Genomic DNA, 23,332 nt, shown 5'->3' with positions numbered 1-23,332 from the left:
TAAAGAAAAGCTCCCTAATTGATGGAAAATTTGATGAAATGACTATAATAATTACCTAATTTTGGAATTTTGTTTTTTTTGAAAAATAATCAAGGCCTGAGAAACTTTGTAAAAATAACTTTTTCGGCCTATCTAAAGACGAAAATACCTCTATCTATGTGTTATGCACGCATTTATCGTGTGACGCGAAGAGATAGCCTAATAAATGTTTGCAAACATTATCGCGTCACGATGTTATTTTTGCAAACATTATCAGGCCATTTTTTTGCATGCGTCGCGTAATGCGAAGGAGTATTTTTGTTCGAAATATTATTTTTGTAAACTTTATCGGACCTTTCTGAAAATAATGTCATTCGTCAAATTTCCCAATCCATGCGTGTAGGCTTTTTATAGTAGGGAAACATGTGTGATGTACTATTATTTTAGATTGTAGTCTTATTATATATATATTTTAATATTGGACTCGTTTTGGCTTGTTGACATATAATTTTCATCAACTCAATTATATTTCTATAAATTTCTCATTTTACCATTATATTAATACATGATTCACTTTGGAAAAAAATAATATAAAAAAATTATTATGTCAATTGGAATATTCATAATGAGAATTAAAAGTATACAAATATGAATGAAACTTTATTTGTTCATGAAATTTTGAATCCCTAGCTATACTATACAATGCAACTATAGATCATGCAAACGGTTAACCTTGAAAGAAAATTAGCTGGAACTTTGAATAGAGAAAAGTGAGACAAAATAATTTGATTATATTATTGTGGTGAAAAGTTCCAAAACAATAATTATGAAAATTATAAAAGTAATAAAGCAACATGTATTTTAAATGAAGGATCAAAATACTCTTAATAACAAATAAACAATAAGAAAAACTTCCACCATTTAGTAACAAGTTTTTTCTTATTGATGATCAACTTCGTCTTCCACGACCCATCTTCCATTTGAACCATCCCGGCCTTGTCGACCTCATCCCACCAAGCGATCGGCACCCCATATATGTCCACGAGATTTTCCCCATGTTTGTTAACCAACGAAATGTCCCTTTCCACATCCTTTTTAAATTTTTTCTCCACTCCTTGTGTTCCCGAGACTCCATGCAGATATATCTCCATGTTATGGGCCATACCTTTCGAACCAATAAAACCTTTTCTTTTTAGGAATTCAGACTCTTCTGTGTCCATGAATAGAAGTTGTCCCACATCCCTATAACCAATGTTGGGGAAGTCAGGCACCGAGTCAGGTTTGTTCTCTATACGGAGTATATGAAGATTCTTGAGGGAGGCGGCTGAGTCCCTAAGCATTGGTCCTCCTATACGTGGGCTTGCAAAGGCAAAGGCAGTAACTAAATTAGAGTTGGAATCTTCATCTTGATTCTTGAAAACATTTCTTGCAATATCAATTGCGTTTAAAGTTGTAAGTGCTCCTCCAAGGCTATGACCTGTCACAACCACGCTAATCGTCTCGTTCTTGTATATGGACACTAGGCGTGAAACTTCTTTAAGAACCTAATTAAAATAAATCATGAAAAAATGTAAACTTATATCCTCCAAAGCATTAAACTAAATACGTACACGTCTTAATTCTCTTCTAGGATTTTTTTATATTAAGAGAGTTTATATATATGAAGACTTTTTAATTACTTTACTTTAATTAGCAGTAATTTGAGGAAGATTTCTTCAAAAGAGATTTTGATTTATTTTACCTGATCCCTAACACTGATCTTAGAAAATGTAGAATCGGAGTTGTTTGAGGTGTATATCAGGTAGAAACCCCCATGAACCGAAGGTATGTCGTCCTCTCCTATGTCTCCAAATATCTCGGAAGCAGGTTGTTGCAAGATCCCAACGTTGTTCAACCACTCCGATTCCTCGTTTGTTCCTCTCCAAGCAACCACGATGTCCCTCCTCCCGGCCTCCTTTGTTTCTTGGTCCGTCGAAACCGCGACATAGCCCATCCAGTTAGTGTCCTTGTTAAAAGGTGCAAAAGCAGCGGTAGTATATAAATACTTGGTTATGGTGTAATTCTTCTTGGCACGTCCTTTTCCCAGACCGACTTGGGAGAAGAGTTCGTCCATGGCGTACTTACTATTTCCACCAGTGATGGAGTTTTCATCGGAATCATATGCATCGTAAGTCGCCTGGGCCATTTCTCCGTAGTGGATTATGTAACGACGGAAGTCGTCACCAATTGGATCAACCAACAACCCCTCCCACTTATTCTCACCACTCAAAACTCTCCAATTAGGATCCATCTCTAGACTTAATTTGTGTGTGTTTAATTAAACCGTAAGTTTTGATAATTGAGGAGTGATATTTCATAAGAAGGAAGGGGGGTATTTATACTATGTAAGAAAACATGTAGTCTTTATTTTCACACATATATCCAAGAAATTATGAGAAAACGTCCAAACAAAGAAGAGTTTGAAAGTTCTTATAAGTTAAAACAATTAAAAAAAGGCTGATCAATGAAAATAAAATCAAATTCGGTAAAGGACCATAGAATAGTAAACGGTAATATATTATATTGTATCATTCCACTATGGTAGAAGGTTAAATCTTACTATTTATTCAAATACTTAATACAAGTAATTATGACATCATAGTCAAGCTCTCCTCTCACCTAATAAAATAAGGGCAAAATAAATTGGAACTAATAAAAAGAAATATTTAACCTTAATGTCTTGAATATGTTTATTTTTTTAATTTATTATTATTTTTAGTATAATATATATTTTTATTTAGGTTACCTTAGATTAGTGACATTTCTTTCGTTTCCACTACATTGCAAAACAAATTAAAATACTATTCTTCAATATCGTGAGAGATTTAACTATTTATTTCTTTGAAAATCAAATTCCATTTTTTTAAAACTCTTGTTATTAACTGTTATGACTGTTTTTATTTATTTATTTTTCTAAATATTATCAATTGTTGTAATTTTTTTTTTGAAAATGATTAATACAAAATAATATAAATAAAAGTCGTTTAAGTTCAACGACAAAAATATTATAAAATTGATTTTCTTTAAAAAAAACTTAACACACAAAAATTCACCAATGTTCAACGAACAAATAACAAAAAGAACAAACTTAACGAGCACAAAGGTTCTCAAAAAGATTAATAAATTTCCCGATCGCCTCAATCGATTTATTCAATGAAACCTCCCCGATTATCATAATAATAAAATTATATACTAAAAGCATCGGTCTACGACGATCACTAAATGGTTCTACAATGATAGTTCCTTTCAAGTCAAATGTTTCACCAGAAGATGAGCGGGATATGGCTCAACGGCTCAGACCAACCGAGCTCATTGTCTCTATCCACACTTCTCAATAGCTAACGATTGATTCTAACGTAATCTATTATAAATTGTAGACTCTAAAAATAAAATTGCTTTTATGTATATACGTATTAATTTTATCTAAGTTTGAAAACTAGATTCAAAATATATTTTTAATGTTATCAATGTTTTTTAAAATCATTATAGAGAGAAAGATTAACTTCTTGTTTTTAATTTTTTTTTGTTGATGTGTATTATGTGGCTAGAAATGTATAGTCATACTTTCAGTTTATTTATTATATTAAGTTAATTAGCATGTATCTCGTGCAAATGGAAGACTAATAATATAAAAAACAGTGGAAAAAATATTACCGTAAAAATGTTTATGAGCGGGTCAACTTACAATCTAACCCAAGTTATCATTTACTCTCACATATATATCCAAATTAACCACAACTCTCGACCCTAAATCCGGACACTTTAAAAATTAAGCATCATTAATTATTTATATATATATATATATATATATATATATATATATATATATATATTAGTTAGTTAAAAAGTTGAACTTATATCGTTAAAATGTCCCGAGTTCATAAAAAGTTGAACTTATGTAGTTGCAAGTTCGAACCATACCTATAGCATTTTTAATTTTATTTTTAACCGTTTTAAGTTTATGAGCGGGTCAACCCACAATCCGACTCAAGTATCCATTTATTCTCACATATATATCCAAATTCAGCTCTCGACCCGATAATCCGGACACTTTAAAAATTAAGCATCATTATATATATATGTTATATATATATATATATAACATTATTATTATGACACTTCTAAAAAATTTATGGAGGAGTTCATCACACTTTTTGAAAAAATTTGGCAGGTTAATCTTTTGGTGTTAAAAAAAGTAGGTACACAAACTTAAGTGACATCATTTTGAAGAAAAAAAAGTGCTATGTAGATGGAGTTAGAGAAGATGATAATAAATCTAGGCTCCCCAGTATTCTAAAGTTGAATCACGATATAGTTTGTCTTCAAACGATGGATTCAAAGTTATTGAACAAGTTATTTTGTATAATTAAAAGTGTTATGATTTTGTCTGTTCCAAATAAATATTGTAAGAAATATAAATGAATTAAATAATTGTATTCTTTCATTATTTACTGGACTTTCCTTTGTCCAGTTTGTATAAATTAATTATTAAAGTCGTTTAGTTGAATTGGCTCGAATTATTTGACTAAGTCAAATTATTTTCGTATATATATATATATATATATATATATATATATATATATATATATATATATATATATCTTCTAGTAGCTTTCAAGAAATTAAATGAAATGGTGAAATTTTGCAGTACAAGGAATTAAATTCTCAACTAAACATGACCTGGTATTATACTATTTATATTATTATGATTATCCAACTTCTGACCATTGTATTTTAACTACGTTGGTATAATTTGGGTTTACTTAAATCCAACCCAAACCCAAAATATTAATTTGGATTGGGTTGGACTGAGTATGAGTTGTGTTTAATCTGGGTAGGTTAGGGTTACCTATATTATATAAATTTAATTTAATTTTTTATTATTAATCTAATATAAATTATAAACTAATCATCTTCCAATTTTAAGTCGAACACGTTTTTAATATTTTAACACGTTTAACACTTTTTAATATTTTTAACACGTTTTTTTTCCACATTTTTTACATTTTAACACGTTCAACACGTTTTTGATATGTTTAATTAACACGTTTTTCACATGTTTAACAACGTTTTTCACACATTTAACATTTTTTTCACGTTTTGGAATGTTTAACATTTTTTTGACATATCTGACACGTTAACACATTTTTCACATTTTTGGTACGCTTAACACGTTTTTGGCTCATTGAACACATTTTTAGCATGTTTAACACGTTTTTGTACAATTAACACGTTTATACGTTTTTGACACATTTTTCACGTTTTTGGCACGTTTAACACATTGTTGACATTTTAACACGTTTAACACGTTTTTGCACATTTAACATATTTTTGACATGTTTAACATGTTTTTTGCACGTTAACACGTTTTGACACGTTTTAACATGTTTTTGGCACGTTTAGCATGTTTTTCACGTTTTGGCACGTTAAACATGTGAAAAACGTATTAAACGTGTCAAAAATGTGAGAAAAATATTAAACATGTCAAAAACGTGCTAAACGTGTCAAAACATGCCAAAAACGTGGAAAACGTGTTAAATGTGCCCAAAACGTGAAAAACATGTGAAAACGTATTAAACATGTTAAACATGCCAAAAACGTGTGAAATTGTGTTAAACATGCTAAAAACATATTAAACGTGTCAAGAATGTAAAAAACGTGAAAAACATGTTAAACGTGTCAAAACGTGTTAAACGTGTCAAAAACGTGAAAAACATGTCAAAATGTGTTAAATGTGTCATAATCGTAAAAAATGTGTCAAACATGTCAAAACATGTTAAACGTGTTAAAAATGTGTTAAACATGCCAAAAAATGAAAAACGTGTTCAACATGTCAAAACTATGTTAAACGTGCCAAAAACGTGTTAAACGTGTTAAAACGTGCCAAAAACGTGAAAAACATGTTAAATGTGTCAGAAACGTGTTAAACGTGTTAAAACATGAAAAATGTGGAAAACATGTTAAACATGTCAAAAACGTGTTAAACGGATAAAAATGTGTTAAATTAGTCAAATACATGTTAAATGAAAAAATTAAAAAAAAAAAAATTGGGTTACCCAACCCAACTTATACTCAACCTATATTAATAAGGTAAATTTAATTTGGGTTGAATATGTGTTAAATAATACGGGTTAGGTTTACTCGTTTACTCATCCCTAATTTTAACTATTTTCAATGTTACTTTAATTTCTCTCAAACAAAGTTATTTTTTTTCAAATTAGTCGCTGCTTTCTATGAAACATCGACGACTCATAAAACACCGTGTTTTTTAAGACCCAATTCATATATTTATGGCCATATATATGTAATATAGTAAATGGTCTGACGCAACATTTGTGTAAGTAGATGTTGTAACTTAATTATCCTTAAAATGATAATAGTTATAAATTGACTTTGTCTAAATGTGTGTTCAGCTATATAGCAAAGAAAAAGAAGAAGATCGTGTCTAAGCAATTATAGCTTATATATAGTGAGTTTTGCATAGAATCAGAGACCAATCCACTCATTTACAATTTATATATATTATATATAAATAATAATCGTAACGACCAAAATAATAAAATACATCCGTGTTCATTTTTGTCACCAAACGCACTTAAAACATAATAAAATTAATTATTTGGGAGAAAATTAAAAAATATTTATTAATTTTAATTCAACACTTGAAAATAGTTATTTTCCAGTTAGTCACTTTATGTGATAAGACGAAGTTCTGAAGAAACGGATTGAAATAGACTTCCTACGTTTTTAGGGCCATTTTTTAATTTATCTTACCAAAATTTTGTCATTTTAAGTTTGCGATACTCACCCTTCAAAATTGGTTTGAAAAAAGATCCCACATACACAACACACTAATAGAAAGATGCATAAACTAGTCAATTATGATCCAAAATTGACCAAAATACTTTACTTGCCTCTTTTTGATGATTTTTAAGAATAGTAATTCCATTATAACAAGCTTTTAAATAGTTTTTTTCATTTTATGTTTTTTCTGTGTGTTTAAACAATATTTTTTTATTAAATATTTTTCTTAAATAAAATTTGTTTGCTAATAACAAAATAATTTAATTTTTCAAAGAAATTTTTATAACTTGCGATGAAAGAATAAACAGAATTAGTTGAAAAAGATTGTGATTTACAAATAAATTTAAATCTATACCAAATATATTTCTCCTCACAAAGATGTCATATCAAACTTAATAGAGAATCAACAATTTTGTCAAAATAGTTTAAGGGGGCGCTTGGTTCAAATAAGGGAATCGGAATAGGAATGGGATTGATAGATGGGTGGAATGGGAATGGGTATGATTGATAGAAGTGTAGTGTTTGGTTATGAGTATTAATCATTCTCAATACCATTGATAGTGTTTGGATATTTTCATTCCGATATTTCTATTTCATTGATAATGTTTAGATTTATTAGAGAGATTATTAATATTATTTTGTAATTGAATTAAATTAATATTTTTATTTTTTTTATTATATTTTATTTAATTAAAAATACAAAATATTTTTATTTTTATATTATAATTGTTTAAAATATATAAAATATTGAAGTGTGTTCTAATTTAATAAAATATAAACATCTAATATTTTATTATATTAATTATATATATATATATATTTTAAATACATATAAAAAAAATAATTGAATGATTCAAATTTTTTTATTTATAAATAAAAATTATCTATTAATAAAAATAAATTTTTTAAAATATTATATATTAATAATTAATCAAATAAAATATAATATTTTATTTAATAATATATACTATAACATTGCATAATATTTTTAATAAAAATTTTTATTAAAATATTTTATATCTAACTTTTTTAATATTTTTTCAATATTTATTTTATATAAAATTGTTATTTTATTTTTAAATTTTTAAATTTTAATTAATTTATTATAATTTTATTATTAATATATAATATATAAATTGATTATATAAAAATATTTTTTTATTATTAGTTATTATAATTATTTTAAAATAATTATTTTATTTTATTAATTTTATATTATTTAAAATAATTTCTCAATATTATATAAATAATTGAAATAATTTATGTCAATAAATAAATTAAAATAAATTATTATTTTAATTATAAAAGAACGTCTAATATAATTATAAAAGAAAAAATATATATAATATTATAATTATAATTATGAGAGAGAATGAGGGAGAGTGGACATCATGGGAGAGAAAATACATTACAAGGGAATGGGATTCATTCCTCCCAATTTAGAGAGGAATGGATGATTCCTGAGTATCCGGGAATCAAATCAATGTTCTGGAATGAAACCCATCAACCAAACACTTCATTTTATTCCATTTCCCATTCCTGAGTACAAAAACCAAAATTTATTTCAATTTAGATTTTTATATTTTTGAGTGTGACTATAGAAATAAATTAAAAATGATTATAGGATATATAAATGTTCAATTACACATTATAATAATTAATGCTGATATTAATTTATTTTAGTTGGATAAATATAACCTAATACAATTATGCAAACACAAATTTCAAAAATTAACACTTTTTTTTAATTTGATTTTTGATAGATAAATATGATAAATACTATCAAATTTAACACTGCTATGAAAAAAATTTCTGCATAAATATGAAACATTTTTACAAGTCCATATAAATAAGAAAATGTCTTTAGTTTATACTTTAGAAGCTTCTACAACACAAGTGGAAGAGAGGTCAATCGGTCTAACAAATTGAACATTTTTACAGAGTGTTAACGCATAATTAGTAGAAAAAAAAGACATAAATAAGGGCTAAAGTCCGTTACTAAAAGTGAAAAAAATCCGTTACTATTTAATCATTTGACAATTATCTATGAATAATAAAATTAACTTTTCACCACAAAATTAACAAGGCAGCATATATTTTGGTTTAAAAGCAAATAAACAATAATTATTATAACTTTTAAAATGCTAATACAAATAGTATGCAATTTAAATAATAAAAATACTAATAGAAACTACTACAATTGACTAACAAGTTTATTCTTATTTATTGATCAACTTCCATGACCCATCTTCCATTTGAACCATCCCGGCCTTGTTGTCTTGATCCCACCAAGAGACCGGTACCCCATATGTGTTGACGAGATTGTCACCATGTTTGTTAACCAGAGAAATGTCTCTTTCCACCACTTTTATAAACTTTTTTCTTACTCATTGTGTTCCCGATACTCCATGCAGATAGATTTCCATGTTATGAGCCATAATTTTTGAATTAAAGAAACATTTTCTCTTTAGGAACTCAGACTCTTCAGTGTCCATGATTAGAACTTGTCCCACATTCCTATAACCGATGTTGGGGAAGTCAGGCACCACGTCGGGTTTGTTCTCTATACGGAGGATATTGAGATTCTTGATAGAGGCAGCTGTGTCCCTAAGAGTTGATCCTCCAACGCGTGGACTTGCAAATGCAAATGCTGTCACCAAATTAGAGTTGGAATGATCATCTTGATTCTTGAAAACATTTATTGCTATATCAATTGCGTTTAGAGTGGTTAAAGCTCCTCCAAGGCTATGGCCTGTTACAGTCACGCTAATTTTCTCGTTCTTATATATGGACACTAGACATGAAACTTCTCGAAAGATCTAAACCATAGAAAAAAAAACGAAGAGTTGATCAACTTGTACATATTTTAATTATTTCTTATAATGTGAGATATAATGAGTTTTCTAACTAGCTAAAAAATTTGTTCATAAGTTTTTTCTATTGATGACACATTTGATAATCATTTAATTATTAAAAAAAACAAAATATTTATTACAAAGAAAATGTGAATAATACCATATACATAAATAAACAAGAAAATCAGTACTACATATAAAGTCTCCAATCGAACCAAAATGAGGTGAATTTAGGTATTTAAAGGAGCATTGAACTTGAAATTTTTTTATTTTAAAAAATGGTCCATGATGTAATATTAACCAATAATAAAAATATTTTAAACTCAACCACAAAATCAATGAACTTAGATTTTTTTTTGTCGCTTTTATGTCATAATATTATATTATGCCCGAAGCAAAATGATAAGTCCCATCTTATGTTGAATTTTATCTGAAGGTGTCTATCATTATTTGCTTATTGACTTTTATTAACCGGTGATAATTATTTTTTTTATGACATTTTCAATTTTCACTGTATCAACCAAAACCATGACTTTTAAGTAATAATTTGATAAAATGTACTTGAAAATAAAACCTTAATATTCATACCTGATCCCTAGCACTGGTCTTACAATAGGTTGAATCGGGATTATTTGAGGTGTATATTAGATAGAAACCTCCATGAACCCAAGGTATGTCATCCTGTTTTTGGTCTCCAAATATCTTGGAAGCAGCTTGTTGCAAAATCCCAACATTGTTCAACCACTCTGACTCCTCGTTTGTTCCTCTCCAAGCAACCACGATGTCCCTCCTCCCGATCTCCTTTGTCCATTCGTCTGTCGAGACCGCAACATAGCCCATCCAGTTGGTGTCCTTGTTAAAAGGCGCAAAAGCAGCGGTTGCATAGAAATACTTAGTTATGGTGTAATTCTTCTTGGCACGCCCTTTTCCCAGTCCGACATGGGAGAAGAGTTCGTTCATGGGGTACTTACTATTTCCGCTTGTGACAGAGTTTTCGCTTGAATCAAAGGCATCGTAGGTCGCCTGAGCCATCTCTCCGTAGTGGATTATGTGACGGCGAATATTGTCACCAATTGGATCAACCAAAAAGCCCTCCCACTTGTTCTCACCGCTCAAAACTCTCCAATTATCCATCTCTAAACTTTGTGTGTGTTTGTGTATGAACTTATTATAAATTGTATGCAATTAAGCTTTGAAAATTGAGTGATTGATTAATCGAAAGGAAAATAAGAAGGGTTATATATAAGAGAGCATGTAGTTAATTATTTAATGGTAATCAGAGAAAAATAACAAATTTGGTAAAAGAGCATAAATATTGTACAATTCCACCGTGGCAGAAGGTCACTTGAATATTGAATAATATTAATTATTTGGTTAAACTTAAACCTTTTACCAAAATAAAAATAATGGGGTTTGGTGGATATTGACTATATATATATTAATTGCTGTGTAGTTCAAAACTAAAATTTTGATAGAGTGTAATGGATGAACAAGTGACTCACTTGTTTAATAAAAATTGATGAGATCAAATAAATTCTTCTTTTTAGATATAACAAAATTGAGAATCCAAAGTAAATTAATAAAAGATCAGTAATTATTTGAAATGATTATTTAATAAGAAAGCTAAAAGTTGATCATGAGTGAAGTAGAAAGTTATATAGAAACTGAAAAGTTATCCCAACAAAACTATTATCTTGTTTAATTTTTTTTTCTTGTAGAAATTATAAGTGTAAAATTTATAAAAACAAATGTTATAAAGTGTTTATTAATTTTTATTTAGTGAATTAATAATAATAAAAAAAAGGAATGTACGGTAATTTTCCCATTTCTTTGCGTTGAATGTAGAAATTAAAACTCTTTGGCTTGGCTGGAATTAATTAATTATTGATGGAGGAATCAACATCTATTTTATTTGAAATTTTGTGACTATATAAACAAACAACCTACGGGTAGGCTGCAGCAAGATAAGGAAAATTTTCAATTTCAACCAAACATATTCCTTTTTAACTCTCTTTCAATGTTGCTTTCTCTAACCAAAAATATGTGTTTTATTTTGTTAAATAATTATTGATTTCTACTATATATATATTGTGGTCCTGGAAACGAGCTTTTCAAACAATTGGATTAATAATCCAAATAATTCAGTACCTACCTAACAAGCTTTTATACATCTCTAGACTTTGTGTGTTTATGTATATTTATGAACTTATTATAAAATATATGCAATTAATTAAGCTTTGAAAAATGAGGAGAGATAGTGATTGATTAATCCAAATTAAGGAAGACAGGAAGGGTTAATTAAATAGATATATGAGAGCATGTAGTTAATTAATTACTTTCACACATGAAAACGTACAACTTAATTAGTTTTCTATGTCTACAAACAAATAAAAGTTTGGAATTATTATAACCAAGTTTATTAACAATTAATTCATGATAATCAGATAAAAAAAAACAACAAATTTAATAAAAGACCATAAAATATTAAACACGGTAATAATAATATATATTTATATATATGTGTGAATATTGTATTTAATTATAACCTTGTATCAAAATAAAAATAATGGATTTTGGTTGATATTGAGTATTAATTTCGTGTTTAGGTGAGTTGAGTTTACTTAATCTGGTTGCAATATTAAACACAGTTAGACCACAATTAATTGCTACATGCTACCTCGTAGACTGTGATGGATGAACAACTGAATAACATGTTTCATAAAAATATGTTATTAATTTGTTTAAATATTTATAAAAACAAATGTTATAAAATGTTTATTTTGTAGACTTCAGATATTAATTTCTATAATTAATGAGTTAATTTAAATAACGGGGATGTACGGAAATGTTCCTATTTCTTTGGGTTGATTATTCTCACTAACTAGTTGCCATATGTGGACATACATGTTAGTAGCTAGTGGTGGTCCAGCCAGCTAGACTGTCTAGGCCATATCTTCGCACTTCAAAAAATATATAAATTAAAATTAATAAAGAAAAAACTGTAATATTCAATTTTTTTTTTTTTTAATGTTCATGTATATTAAACATAAAAATGGTTTAAACACAATAACAAATCATAATATTTTATTAACTATGTTAATTATATAATAAAATTATAATATTTGTTTAATACAACATAAAAATATACTTTAAATTGAATAGTGTTACTCATTTATGGTATTTTAGGCCTTGTTCGGTATAGATTTTTTTTAAAACTCATACAAAATCAAATATTACCTCATTCATTTTTATCTATCACATCACTCATTTTTATCTATCACATCACTCAAATCTTTAACCAAAATACTAAAATACCCTTTATTTTAAATTATTATTTTATATTTTATTTATATATATCAATATCATTTAAGTTTTTACCAAAAATAATCATTACCTCTTCAAAATAATCACCAATCATTATTTATTTTCTCCTTGTAGATTTTTAAAATAATCTCAAATCGAACAAGCTCTTAATTGGCTTAGGCATCTATTAAAGGCTTTGTTCGGTTATGAGTTTTTTTAAAAAGCAACAGAGAGAAAAATTGATTGATGAATGATGATTTTGAGCAGGTAATGATTATTTTTGGTAAAAATATTTAAAGAGTATTGATATATATATATAAATAAAATATAAAATAATAATTTAAATTAGAGGGTATTTTAGTATTTTGATTAATAAAAGGAGTGATATGATAGTTAAGAATTGATTAATTAAAAAATTGATTTAGGTTAAGATTTTTAAATAACCCAAGAGATGGCCAAAGATGTGAAATTTTGTGACTAATGAAACAAACAACGGGTAGGCGGCTAGACATGAAAAATTATCAACCAAACATTACATCAAATTGTCTTTATATCCCCAACCTCTGACTATTCTTTCAATGTTGCTTTCTTCAAAAAATTCGTTTAATTTTATTTTTTTCAAATAATTGATTTATAGTAGTACTATACACTGGGCTTCATAAATACACTGCAACGTGGTCCTGGTAATCGCGTTTTTCAATCAATTGGATTCATTCAAATAATCTCGTACCTGACATGTCAGTCCCAATTATTCATATTTATCATATTATTAATATAAATTTTATTGTATTAACTTCTTAAAATAATAATAATAACAATTATTTGACCTTGTTTTAAAATTTAAGTAATAATAATAATAATATTATTAATAATAATAATAATAATTTGATCTTGTCTAAACATTTAAGTCTAATGAACTAATTACATACAAAGTGGTAGATAATTAAGAAAATTAGTTCAATGGGGGAAACTCTCTCAAGTTAATTTTAATGTTTTCTTGAAAAAAAATGTTATAGAAAAATTTAAATTTAGATAATGCCCAATTATATATATTAATTTGACCACTTAATTATATACAATAATTAATCTAGACATTTGGTTGAATTAACTATCTAAAGGTCTAATTTTTGAAATATGCATGGTACTTTTCAATGATAATGATTGATATATCTTTTAGAACACTTAATACAACCAGAGACGAGCCAGGATTTAAAATTTACCCACGTTAATTTTTTATTAAAAAAATATATCCGGACTAGTTTTATAATAATATCAAATAAATAAACAAAATAAATTAAGTTTATTGTCACTAATGACTTTTAGCGATAAGAAATAATCAATAACGCTCATAATACACCGTCGTTATTGATAAATACATGTCTGGACCGACTTGTACTTGGCTCCACCCCTGAATAGTTCTCAAATATTTTTGAGGAAAAATTTCACAAAAGAACATATGCCTTTTCCATATAGTTATAGTCAATTCGAATTCAGATATTTTTTTTTCAACCTCAATTATATTTCATTGAAAATTGAATTGATCCTCTTTCAAATTTTTTTATTTTTAAAGAGAGGGAATTGGATTGCCTTGGCCCCGGCCCGCGTCACAATATTTAAGGACATACTTCAGTTATGGAAACAAATTATATATATATATATATATATATATATATATATATATATATATATATATATATATATATATATATAAATAAAATATCAACATTCAATATTCTATTTTTACAAGATTAAAGAAACCAAATAATAATATTAAAAGATAATTACATTGAATTTTCTACTTTACAATGTTAAAACATAAAAAAAATAAAGAATAAAGAATGAAATTATTGGTAAATTAACACCTAAAACAATCTAAACAAGTACATATATATTATCAAATTATCTATAGATTTATTTATTTAGTTCTTATTATATATTTTGAAATAAAAGAATATACCTAATTGCATAATTAATTGTAGAAATTAAAGGCTACTAATGATTATTATTGTCTTATCGTTGATCTTAATAAAAGCTTCCACGACCCATCAACATGTTGAATCATACCGACTTTATCAGTCTTGTTCCACCAAGAACCCGGTATGCCATATTCAGTTTTCAAATAATCATCGTATTTGTTAATTAGCGACAAATCCCGGTCTACCTTTTTCTTAAATCCTGCTCCTCCGTCGACTGTTCCAGAAACTCCATGCAAATAAACCTCTAAGTTATGAGCCATTCCAACCGAAGAGAAAAAATCAAACAAGTTATGTTTCAAAAACATAGATTTTCTTGTGTCCATATATAATCATCAATTGACAATGTTTATCTAAATGTCAAATAAAATAAAATAAAAATATATACTCCAATTTGACCATTGTGTTTTTTCTATTGCATTTTTTTCATATATATAAAATTCTAACTATTTTTCATTCAAATAAATTCTAGTGATTTACAAATATAAAAGAATAAACAAAACCCCCAAACAAATCACCATGTAGAATCCGAAAAATGAACATATAGTTACTAGCAATAATTGAAAAATCATATATTAAATGGTTGTTAAAAGCATAAAGTTAAAAGAATAAAGATAATGAGTGAAAGTTATGGAGGTGAGATGTCATTCTAATTTCCTATTTTTATATTAAAATATTATTAATATATATATTTTTACTTTTCAAATCATGACTAATAAGTTATACATTGGCTCTAATTAATTCACTTCAAATATTAATGGAGGAAGTCAATAGCATTGATCTTCTAGCAGCTAGAAGAAGGAAGAAAATTAAATGGTGGAATTTTGGAGAAATAAAACAAATTAAACCAGAAAAAATCTCAACTAAACATTACATAAGTTGTCTTTAGGGGGAATGTATATTACTTGTCGCTAGTTGGAGGATTCATAATTTGACTAGACTTTATTTAAAACTTTTTAAATTAATTCTTACTTTTTATATATATATATATATATATATGAAATATCACCCCCTCATAAAACATCATGTTTAAAAAGTCATCATTTTATATGATGATTTGTTTTTTTAAAATTTAGTACAAAATTACGGTGAGTAAATATAACATTATGAATATCTCTATACCCAACTTTGAAATCGCTTTAAGTTTAAACGGGGCTTCCATTTTTTTTTCCATTGAGGCCGAACTTTCGAATAAAAACAAATCAGAAGTTAAATAGGTGGGAGTGTCATGCTAGTTCTCTTTATTTAAAATAAAAAAAAATTAATAAATAAATATCTCAATACCAACCTAACAAGCTTACAAAATGGTCATTTATTAGAATTTGACCTTGTCTAAACCAAGTAGTAATCTTAATGAAGTGTAATAATAATAATAATTTGATCTCGTTTAAAAATTTATTAATTTGTTATTTTTAAATCATTTATCATTAACATGATATTCATAGTTTTATGTAAAAGTTGCATTGACTATATAGTAAATAAAAATCTAACGCTAAATTTATAACAAATTATTACACGAATTAATTTTCAACTAGTAACAAAAAATTATACATTTTTATAATTCAAAATGATGGTTTAAAGCCAAACTTTCCAAATAAAAAAAATCTTAATATAAAATGATGACTTGTTAATGGGAACCAAGAGATTTTCTTTTATTTATTTTAATAATACAAAGTAACAAATTGCTTAAACACGTTTTTAGGACCAAGGTGTTAATTTTATGAGTGGTGAGTGGTGTGGTGATTATATTTCACACATATATATTATAATGAATGGTCAAATTGGAATCACTCCAACTAGTACTATATAATTATTAATAATACTCACTCATAAAAGACAGCTTGTGTAATGTTTAGTTGATAATTTTCTTTGGGTTGTTTTCTTCTTCATAAATTTATCATTTAAATTTCTTCCTAGCTAGCTACTAGAAGATGGGAAGAGGGATCCTATATATATAGTTAGTTATGCTATGAATAAACCTATTTCAAATACTTTCTTAATAGTTGTTGTTGCCGAAAATTAGATATATAAATTGACAATGATGATGAACGCGGTTAAAATTACATGTTAACTTTTGAACTAGGAAAATTCAAGATTCAACTCGTAGAAATTGAGTCACAAGTCAATCACAAAAACTCGTTAAAGTGATATTGGTGTTGACTCGCGAGTGAATTTACTCGATTAACTCTCTAAAATTGCCAAAGTCAGTAGCTCATTGAAAATAAAATAGATGTTCATTTGATCTTCAAAAGTTATTGCACGATGTTATAAAGAAATCAAGATATTGGAACAATTGAAGAGATACTTAGTTAGGATTAGGGTTAGGTGACTAATCATATCATATCTTAATAATATTAAATATTATAAAAAAATAACAACTAGAGATGAGTTTATAAATAAACTTATAAAAAATATTATTTATTTTTATAAATATTTAAAATACTTTGTTTTAAAATTAGTTTGATAATTGATTTATTTTATTTGTAAAATAAACTTTCACTAGTTTATAATTTGATTTTAATAGATAAATTTAGAACAGTTTATTTATTTTACATAAATTTTCTATTTTTACAAACATTTGTGGTGACATCAAGTCTTATCCATGATTAGAACATTCTTTTCCTTACATTTATATTTTTATTGTATATTTCCATTCAATCTATCATAAAATTTCGAATCTCTATACTATACATAATACAGTTCTACTACATCGGTTCAATTCGATAAAGTGATTCATGATAAATAATTAACTTAAAAGACTAAAATGTTACGAGTTTTCACATGAATTCATTACTGTTTTTAAAAAATATAACATGTAGTCTGCACGAGAAATGATATAAAAACTAAGAAAAAAATTACAGTTAAAATGTGATAACATTTTTAATTTTCTCTCACATATATATTCAAATTAACCAAAGTTCTCGACCCGGCAATCCGGACACTTTGAAAATTAAGCATCATTATATATATATATATATATATATATATATATATATATATATTAGTTAGTTAAAAAGTTGAACTTATATTGTTAAAACGTTCCGAGTTTATCAAATTTGGTATTGAATTTAAAATATAAAGTCTTATTAGCTTAGTTGGTTAAAAAGTTATACTTATTTTGTTAGGTTGCAAATTCAAAACATACTTATAACATTTTTTATTTTATTTTTAACCGTTTTAAGTTTTTAGTCGGGTCAACCCACAATCCGACCCAAATATCAATTTACTCTCATATATATATATATATATCTAAATTATCTTTTGAAAATTAAACATCATTTTATATATATATATAGATTGTTAAATATGGTTATTCTACTCTCCATTTAATTTTGTGATTTTCAAAGCTCATTTTGATTATAGTATTATTGTAGTGAAAAGTTTCATCATATATAATTTTGAAAATTAAAATTAATAATGTAACACCTATTTTAAATGAATGATCAAAATACCCTCAACAATAAATAAACAATAATAATAAAATTTATTTAAAATGTAAATACAAACTTTTACAATTTGCTAACAAGATTTTTCTTATTGATGATCAATTTCCACAACCCATCTTCTAATTGAACCATCCCGGCCTTGTCGACCTGATCCCACCATGCAACCGGCACACCATATATGTCAACGAGATTTTCACCATGTTTGTTAACCAACGAAATGTCCCTTTCCACCACCTTCTTAAACTCGGTTTTTATTCCTTGAGTTCCTGAGACTCCATGCAGATATATCTCCATGTTATGAGCCATACCTTTCGAACTTATAAAACCTTTTCTTTTTAGGAACTCGGACTCTTCCGTGTCCATGAATAGAACTTGTCCCACGTCCCTATAACCGATGTTTGGGAAGTCAGGCACCGCATCAGGTTTGTTCTCTATACGGAGTATATGAAGATTCTTGAGGGAGGCAGTTGAATCCCTAAGCATTGATCCTCCAATGCGAGGGCTTGCAAATGCAAAGGCAGTCACTAAATTAGTTATGGAATGGTCGTCTTGATTCTTAAAAACATTTCTTGCTATATCGATTGCGTTTAGAGTTGTAAGCGCTCCACCAAGACTATGGCCTGTCACAACCACACTAATCTTCTCGTTCTTGTACATGGACACTAAACGTGAAACTTCTTGAAGAACCTATAATTAATATAAATCATGAAAAAATGTTATAAACTTATCATCATCCAATGTATTAAACTAAATATATATATATATATATATATATATATATATATATATATATATATATATATATATATATCTTAATTGTCTTCTAGGATTTTTTATTTTTATTAAAACAACTTATGTGGAAATTTCTTCAAAAAGAGAATTTGATTTATTTTACCTGATCTCTAACACTGATATTAGAAAATGTTGAATCGGGATTGTTTGAGGTGTACATTAGGTAGAAACCTCCATGAACCCAGGGGATGTCGTCCTCTTCTAGGTCTCCAAATATCAGGGAGGCAGGTTGTTGCAAAATTCCAACATTGTTCAACCACTCAGAATCCTCGTTTGTTCCTCTCCAAGCAACCACGATGTCCCTCCTCCCGGCCTCCTTTGTCCCTTGGTCCGTCGAAACCGCGACATAGCCCATCCAGTTAGTGTCCTTGTTAAAAGGTGCAAAAGAAGAAGTCGCGTAGAAATACTTTGTTATGGTGTAATTCTTCTTGGCACGTCCTTTTCCCAGGCCGACCTGGGAGAAGAGTTTTTCCATGGGGAACTTGCTATTTCCGCCAGTGATTGAGGTTTCATCGGAATCATATGCATCGTAAGTCGCCTGAGCCATTTCTCCGTAGTGGATTATGTAACGACGAAAGTCATCGCCAATTGGATCAACCAACAAGCCCTTCCACTTATTCTCACCGCTCAAAACTCTCCAATTAGGATCCATCTCTAGACTTAATTTGTGTGTGTTTTATTAAACGTAAGCTTTGATAATTGAGGAGTGATATTTCATAGGAAGGAAGGGGTATTTATACTATGTAAGAAAACATGTAGTCTTTATTTTCACACATATATCCAAGAAATTATGAACGGTGAAAACGTCAAACCTAGCTTTACATGTCTACAAACAAAGAAAAGTTTGAAAGTTCTTATAAGTTAAAACCAAGTTGAACAATTAATAATTAAGGCTGATCAGAGAAAATAAAATCAAATTTAGTAAAGGACCATAGAATAGTAAATGGTAATATGTTGTATAATTCCACTCTTGGCAGAAGGTTACTTCAATCTTATTATTTATTAAATTAATTAATTATCGCATCATAATCATAGTCACGCTCTCCTATGTTAAAATAAGACAATAATATAAACCTAGGAAAAGATAAATAATATTTTATGTTACGTGTAAAGCAAATTAAAACACTATTTTTTTTGATAACTTGTTTGATTTAACTCTTTCATTGAAAATCAACTTTTTTTTTTTTTTAAATACGTTGAATACATAATGTTCTTTTTTTCTCATTATTATCGATGGTAGACTCTGAAATAAAATTTCAGTGACAAAAAATAACTTTTCATCAACCACCCGAGTAATAATAACTATGATATATGGAAATATTTTAAAAAAAATAAGGCACAAAGTTAAGTGACATCATTTTGATAAACGAAAGAAAATAAGAAAAAAAAAAGCTAAGTAAATGAAGTTACATAAAAGTTGTATAATGAATAAAGCTCTCCAATATTTTAAAGTCGAATAACCGGGTTTTTTAAGTTTGTCGTTTGGAAATGATGAGTTCAAAATTAATTAAGTTCTTTTATATTTGTATAATCAGAAGTGTTGTGATTTTTGTACGATTCCTAATAAATGCTCTAAAAAAATATAAATGAATTAAATAATTTTATTCATTCATAAAAGAACAAGCTAGTTGCCATATTTACTGGACTTTCCTGGTGTAGTTTGTATAAATTAATTATTAAAGTCGTTTAGTTGAATTGGCTCGAATTAGTTGACTACCTCAAATATTCGTGGAGGAAGTCTATATATATCTTCTAGTAGCTTGGAAGAAAATTAAATGGTGTTTTTTGCAGTACAAGGAATCAAATTCTCAACCAAACATGACCTAATTGTTTTATGGGTCTACCTAAAGAATGACGTATTAACATTTGGTTGTAAAAATGAAAAAGTATGAAAAAAAAAAGTGTGAGAAGAGAGGAGAGAATGAGAAAATTTTTTTCAACTAATCAAATTGTATCATGTTACTCTTTCACCCATTTTTTTTTTCAAATTTCCTTCCTTAATCAATTCATTTTTTAATATTATTTTAGTTCTCTTAAACAAAGTTAATATTATTAAATTATTCGTTGTTTTCTGCTTTCTGATAGATTATGGAAATAATCTTTATATTATGAATATAAAATAATATATGTGAATAAATTATAAAAATAATTTTATATTAGACATATAAAATAATATCGTTATTATATTATTAGTTTCCTTATTAATCTATCACTTCCTATGAAATATCAACCCTTCATAAATCATAAAAACACCGTGATTTTCAAATAAATGGTAGCAAGTTCCAATTCATATTTATGGCCATATGTAATATGGTCTAAATAGATGTTGTGTAAGTAGATGTTGTAACTTAATCCCCAAATAAAAGTCAGTCTTTCAATTATTTATCATTATTTCAACTTCTATATTTGTCTTTGTAAATATTCTAACAAATATATTTATGTTCATATATATATATATATATATTATATATTATATGTCTTAGAAAACTACGTAAATGTATCACCACCAATAGCCATAACTCAAGATATATTAAATATGATTAATCTATTATAATTTTCATTTAACACCAAGTCGTTGTAGTATAGTGGTAAGTATTCCCGCCTGTCACGCGGGTGACCCGGGTTCGATCCCCGGCAACGGCGTTAATTTTTTCGTTTTTTTTATGGTGTTGAATAACATTCAAATGAGACCTATAGAGGACCTGACAAAGGATTCCTTGTCTTGACAGGAAGAATTCTTTAATATTGCTCAAATCTGTTACTCATTCTTCTTCTCTGTTGAAAATGCTTTAGACAAATGAACTCAAGCCATAAATGAGGTGCATAAGTCAGATATATACTTCCTTAGGGAAGGCCTTACAGGTTATGCACTATAAAATTCCTTGTACTTGTCATTTTTTATTCGTTTGTTGGATTATCATCATCTTTTATATATATTGCACTCTCCTAAATGCATGCCTAGATTTTGTGCTTAATGATTCACTAAAATGATGGGATGTAGTGGATTGTGTATTAATGGATGTTATGTTCATATTGTCATTTTCCCTTTTGTGGGTTGGTTTCTTTATATTCCTTAGAGAATACACTTTTCTAGGTTAAGGGGCTTATTTATTTACCATTTTGAGGTCTCTAAGTTTGATAACAATTGAAAAAACATGATTGAACTTTGAAGTGTGGACCTGTGGTCATGATGGTGAGTTGTTTTCATAGCCTCATCTGAATTAGCCTAAATGTGTGTTATAACTATGCTTTTAATAGGGAGAGTTCGCAAACTAGCACCATTCCAAACTTTCATTCCTAATGTTTCTCTTATTACTACTTTCACTTATATATATATATATATATATATATATATATATATATATATATATATATATATATATATATATATATATATATATATATATATATATATATATATAATGATTTTTGAGAGTGTCCGGATTGTTGGGTTGAGAGCGATAGTTAATTTGGATATATATGTGAGAGTAAATGAATAGTTGGATCGGATTCTGGGTTGACCCGCCCATAAACTTAAAACGGTTAAAAATAAAATTAAAAATGTTATAGGTATGTTTTGAACTCGCAGTCTAACAAAAAAAAGTACAATTATTTAACCAATAACACTTTATATTTTAAATTCAATACCAAATTTGATGAACGCAGGACATTGTAACAATATATTTTTATCCATGTGCATCGTACGGGGATCTTTCTAATTTCTAAAAAGAGTAATATTTGTTTCTAAAAAAAGTATTATTTAGGAGAATAAGGTTTTAATTTCAATTTCTACTAAGAAAGTCCTAGATTAAAGTAAGAAACATGATTGTTTGAGGTTTATAACTAAATTTATTAACAATTATTTCATGATAATTATATAAAAAATAACAAATTTAGTAAAATACGTACCATAGAATGTTTATTAAATGTGGAATATGAATATTGTATTTAATTATTTGGATAAACTTAAAACCTTGTATCAAAATAAAAATAATGGAGTTTGGTTGATATTGACTATTAATTTTCGTTTAATTGGCTTAATTAGGTATCTATTTAACATGGTGAAATTCTGTGACTAACGAAACAAACAATCGGGAGACAAGGAAAATTATCAACCAAACATTACATTAAATTGTCTTTA

General features: G+C 27.3%; 2 protein-coding genes, 1 non-coding gene and 1 pseudogene across 3 annotated transcripts; 1 reads left to right on the top strand and 3 right to left on the bottom strand.

The window, feature by feature from the left end:
• Positions 1 to 774: 774 nt before the first annotated feature.
• On the bottom strand, positions 775 to 2,284 carry LOC124916352 (phospholipase A1-IIbeta-like). The gene is made up of 2 exons (XM_047457069.1): positions 1,721 to 2,284; positions 775 to 1,523 (listed from the first exon to the last, which is right to left on the bottom strand). The coding sequence occupies exons 1-2, from the start codon at positions 2,267 to 2,269 to the stop codon at positions 864 to 866; spliced, it is 1,209 nt and encodes a 402-aa protein (XP_047313025.1). The 5' UTR covers positions 2,270 to 2,284; the 3' UTR covers positions 775 to 863.
• A 6,712-nt stretch (positions 2,285 to 8,996) lies between these two features.
• LOC124916351 lies at positions 8,997 to 10,889 on the bottom strand (annotated as a pseudogene).
• Positions 10,890 to 18,462: 7,573 nt separating this feature from the next.
• On the bottom strand, positions 18,463 to 19,843 carry LOC124916350 (phospholipase A1-IIbeta-like). The gene is made up of 2 exons (XM_047457068.1): positions 19,295 to 19,843; positions 18,463 to 19,086 (listed from the first exon to the last, which is right to left on the bottom strand). Exons 1-2 carry the CDS (start codon positions 19,841 to 19,843, stop codon positions 18,463 to 18,465), a joined length of 1,173 nt encoding a protein of 390 aa, XP_047313024.1.
• A 1,919-nt stretch (positions 19,844 to 21,762) lies between these two features.
• Positions 21,763 to 21,834, top strand: TRNAD-GUC. The gene has a single exon. It is a non-coding gene; the product is annotated as a tRNA-Asp (tRNA).
• The last annotated feature ends 1,498 nt before the right edge of the window (positions 21,835 to 23,332 follow it).

The sequence above is a fragment of the Impatiens glandulifera genome, chromosome 9, assembly GCF_907164915.1.
Source record: "Impatiens glandulifera chromosome 9, dImpGla2.1, whole genome shotgun sequence".
NCBI lineage: Eukaryota > Viridiplantae > Streptophyta > Magnoliopsida > Ericales > Balsaminaceae > Impatiens > Impatiens glandulifera.
This window is presented reverse-complemented; position numbering and strand designations above follow the sequence as displayed.